This window comes from Vicia villosa, unplaced genomic scaffold, assembly GCF_029867415.1.
Source record: "Vicia villosa cultivar HV-30 ecotype Madison, WI unplaced genomic scaffold, Vvil1.0 ctg.003724F_1_1, whole genome shotgun sequence".
NCBI classification, from domain to species: Eukaryota; Viridiplantae; Streptophyta; class Magnoliopsida; order Fabales; family Fabaceae; genus Vicia; species Vicia villosa.
Genome location: NW_026706282.1, coordinates 96,265 through 100,259, shown reverse-complemented (window position 1 = coordinate 100,259; position 3,995 = coordinate 96,265). Strand labels below are relative to the sequence as shown.

General features: G+C 35.0%; 1 protein-coding gene across 1 annotated transcript; it reads right to left on the bottom strand.

The window, feature by feature from the left end:
* Positions 1–405: 405 nt before the first annotated feature.
* On the bottom strand, positions 406–3,781 carry LOC131641409 (uncharacterized). Its single transcript, XM_058911706.1, has 6 exons — positions 3,415–3,781; positions 2,439–2,678; positions 2,135–2,246; positions 1,849–2,023; positions 1,159–1,399; positions 406–908 (listed from the first exon to the last, which is right to left on the bottom strand). Exons 1-6 carry the CDS (start codon positions 3,596–3,598, stop codon positions 628–630), a joined length of 1,233 nt encoding a protein of 410 aa, XP_058767689.1. The 5' UTR covers positions 3,599–3,781; the 3' UTR covers positions 406–627.
* Positions 3,782–3,995: the final 214 nt, after the last annotated feature.

Here is a 3,995-nt window from a genome sequence, read left to right as displayed (position 1 = left end):
TATATATATATATATATATATATATATATATATATTGCATCTAACTTGATAATGGTAACATTTTTTACTTTCACAAACGTAACCTTATAAGTTTTGAAATCAAAATACTTTACATCTTAAAGTTTAAACATATCTGACAGAACATGATCTCATAATCAAAATCTTATAAGTTTTAATATCGAAATACTTTTAAGTATAATTAATTTAGTTTTCATGTTAAGCATAAATCAAATTTATTTAATTTTATTTTAAAATGTAGTTGAAAAACTTAATCAGTTACCTACATTAAATATCTTTTGATTCAATTAAGAACAAAATAATAAAGTTACGAACACATTTCTTATTTAAAAATGGATAGTAGAAAAGATGCCCAATTTATATGTGAAAACTGTAATGGAAGATGCATACATAAACTATATGGTCATATATATTTATTCAGGGTACAAATCTCACTATACAATTAAAACAAGCCAATTGGAATTGTCATTCATAACATACTTCTTTGCCATGTTCGTGAATATAGATTCATATTATGATATACACAGCACAACTGCAAACAAAGGCATAGTAATTAGGTTACACACAACTTTCATCCGAACCGTGAGAAATTGAGGAGCAAACCACCACTCAGAACTCCCTCTCAGGGAACATGATAGGAGCTACAAGAGACCATAAGTATAGCAAAGCAGTTGCCCAGCAAGTGACAATCCGAACCCAAACTGAAGGCCACCCCACATCAACCAACTTACCACTCTCTCCAACAGAGGTAGACCAACCTGTCAGAAGCATTGCAGAATACATGCTAGCAAGAGAGAAAATCAAGTGGAAGAAGGCATAAGAATATGAAACTGGCTTTGCTTTCTCATTACTTTCTTCCTCCTTAACATCCAATGGAAGCAAGGGTTTCCCTACAGAATAACCAGAAATGACAGCTTGTCAGTATTACTTTTGCAGGCGGGAAATTATGGTAAATTGTTGCTAATCAATTAACATAACAGTTCATTATTTTTCTTCATAGCACTAAAATCCAAAACCACGCTTCATGACCACAAAAATATAAATAGATTTCAAGTTCAGATATCAGTTGTCTTAGAATCTAGACATGTGAATGTTGCATATCTCGACGAAATAAAGAACCATTGGGTTTTGATAATTTACCAGCACGAGGAGAACTTGGTGGGGACAGCACTGTAGCAGAAGATCCAGCACGCACAGCAGAATACACTACTGATAGAACAGTTGTGACTAATCCCAAAGTAAGAGAGCCAGTGGAAACAGCTTGCGAGTGTTTGTGGAGACCATTGCATGCATAATCTCTGGGTTCACTAGCTAGTGCACTATAGCAGAGATAAGTGCAGTATAATGATATTACTGAAGCAGGCAAAATGCTTCCATTTACCTGTAAACGAGAATAGGTCCAATGAGTCATGAACAGTATATTTTACCAATTCAAACCAATTTCTAGCTGAAAAGGCCCGGCAGCAATTGATACTTCACACCAAGCATACAGAAATATAAGCTTTTATATAATTTTAAAGCAGAAAAAGAAGAATATAATATATCATGTATCATCATAAATCATAGTAGTTATAAACAACTTAACATTCCATTAGAAACATATCACCAAGACAAAGCAAATACAAACCATATTTTATACTAACTAACAGGTTATAGATCATCTTCATGATGAGCATAAGTTAAAACAAATGGAAAATATATCATTTACAACTTCCAAGCAATGACAATTCAATTTCATAGGATAAAAACATTGGTGAAATTCTACATTTGAAAAACAAGGAAATCAATTTTTAGAAGTTAGATACACTGAAATTCAATAAATGAACTCACCGCAGGGTGCAAAGCTACTATGGCAAAAACAAATGCGAGCATCAGGGTTATAGTAATAAAAAAGACATTGATTCCACAGTCTTGTCCAGATGGCGTGAAGAAGTGAAAGAGAACTCCCGAAAATACAAGTGTGGCAACATAACACACAAGTGAAACAACAAATAAAGCAATATACCTGTTTCAACAAAGAAACAATTAAATACTGAATTGTCATCAAAACATATAATATCATGTGAGGGAAACTATGTTACAGAAGTAAAATCATATAGCAAAGCCTAAAACTAACCAGAACTGTTCATCAAATCCAGCCCATTTGTCATTCCATCCATGAACAAAATCCAACAAGAGCACAACTTGAACGAGAAGAAACAAACCGGAGCCAAACTTTGATATTGTTTCTGCAAATAACCAAAATTCATCACATGCGTAAACAAAACTATGTCAAATGTATAGGAAAATGCATTTATATATCATTTCTCTTTGAATCAAATTTGATGATTGTGTTAACAAGAAGTTCAATATGCATGGAAATTAACTAAAATGAATCCATTTCAAAATGCAAACTAAACAACATCACAAAGCATTCTCACCATAAAAGCTGATGAACTCATTCGGAAGAAAAAACGTAAGGATAACCACAAGGCACCAACAGATGACTTTCATCATCCAACCCCCATGATGCAAGCCATCACGAGGATCCTTCTGAGTTTTGACACCAATCATCATAGTAGCCAAAATAGTGAAAAATAGAAAGTTCCCAAAGCTAACACGAAGAACTGCATCTGTCTCAAACCACTCACGGCTTGGAGTTTGTTTAAAGTGATTAATCCCTGCACCATTTTTCAAATACATTAGCTTCATCCTCAAGTCCATAATAACCCAATTATATCATCATCTAAGAATTAAATCTTGCAACAAAAGACAAGCTCAGGGAGGGAATAAAAAAACTGTGTAAGAGCCAAATGCAATTCTAGAGATGTAGAATTGATTTTGGAATGATTTTGAAGTGTTTGATTTTTCTAATGCAAAATTGATTCTACTTGAAGTTATAATTTGTAACTTTTGAGTTTAAACATGATTTTTACGGGTTAACTAACTTCTACATAAATTTATCCAAACATAATCACTTTATATTCAACTAGCTTTTGGAAGGGCCAAAAGTATTATTTAAGGTGTAAAATTGATTCTAGAATGATTTTTAGGTGTTTGCTTCTTCTGCCTCCAAAATTGATTATACTCGAAGCTACAATCGGTAGCTTTTGATGTTCAAATCATTTTACATCCAACTCACTTTTAACTCGAATCAATTCAACAAAATCAATTCACTCAGAATCAAGTCCTCTAATCGCATAGCCAAAACATACACTTTAAGATCAATTCTTTTTGCCGCAGAATCAAAATCCCCTATATTAAACATGGCAATTTTACACCATCACAATCACAATTTTCAAAGAGGTGTGTTACATGCAATCCTCCAATTGCAGGATAAAGATTTTTATGTCATAATTCGAAATTAGAAAGAACAAAAAAAATAAAGAATTAGGGTTTGAAGGAGGGAATAGTTACAGGGAATTGATTCCATGAGAGGAGCTGCGACTTCACGGAGGATCCAAGCGACGAAGAGGGAAAGAGCGAAGAGACCACAGTAAGCGATCCTGGCGGAACGACGGCTGATTCCGGAAACGACGGTCCTGCAAGCGTCGCATGCGCAGGCGGCGCAGCATGACGCCAAGCACGAAGCAGCCCACATCGGTGGATTTTTTTAAGTGATCGGATTAGGGTTTGGAGATGGTGGTTGGGAGAATGGATTTGGGGTTTTTGTTAGGTTGTAGAGGAAGAGGACGAGTGAGGAAAGAAGGGAAAGGTATTGTCGTATGGACTTTTTCTCCCGATTGGTACGCGTTGTTTTGGGTGCGTTATGATTACTTTTTCCGGATGATTCTAGGGGTGTTCGCGGTGCGGTTTGCGCGGTTTTGACGGAAAAAATGATCCGAACCGCAAGAGAAAAAATCGTGCGGTTTGGTGTTCGGTTGGCTTTTAAAAAAAATCCTAACCAAACCAAACCAAACTAATGCGGTTTGGTTCGGTTCGGTTGGTTCGGTTTTTTACAAATATTTTATTGAACCATACTTATACATATAGATGAA

Coding starts and splice junctions, on each gene's coding strand:
- LOC131641409 (XM_058911706.1), bottom strand. CDS start 3,598: ATGTGGGCTGCTTCGTGCTTGGCGTCATGCTGCGCCGCCTGCGCATGC. Junction 1,400..1,848: donor TAGTAGCTTTGCACCCTGCG/GTGAGTTCATTT, acceptor TCTCGTTTACAG/GTAAATGGAAGCATTTTGCC. Junction 909..1,158: donor ACCAAGTTCTCCTCGTGCTG/GTAAATTATCAA, acceptor GTTATTCTGTAG/GGAAACCCTTGCTTCCATTG.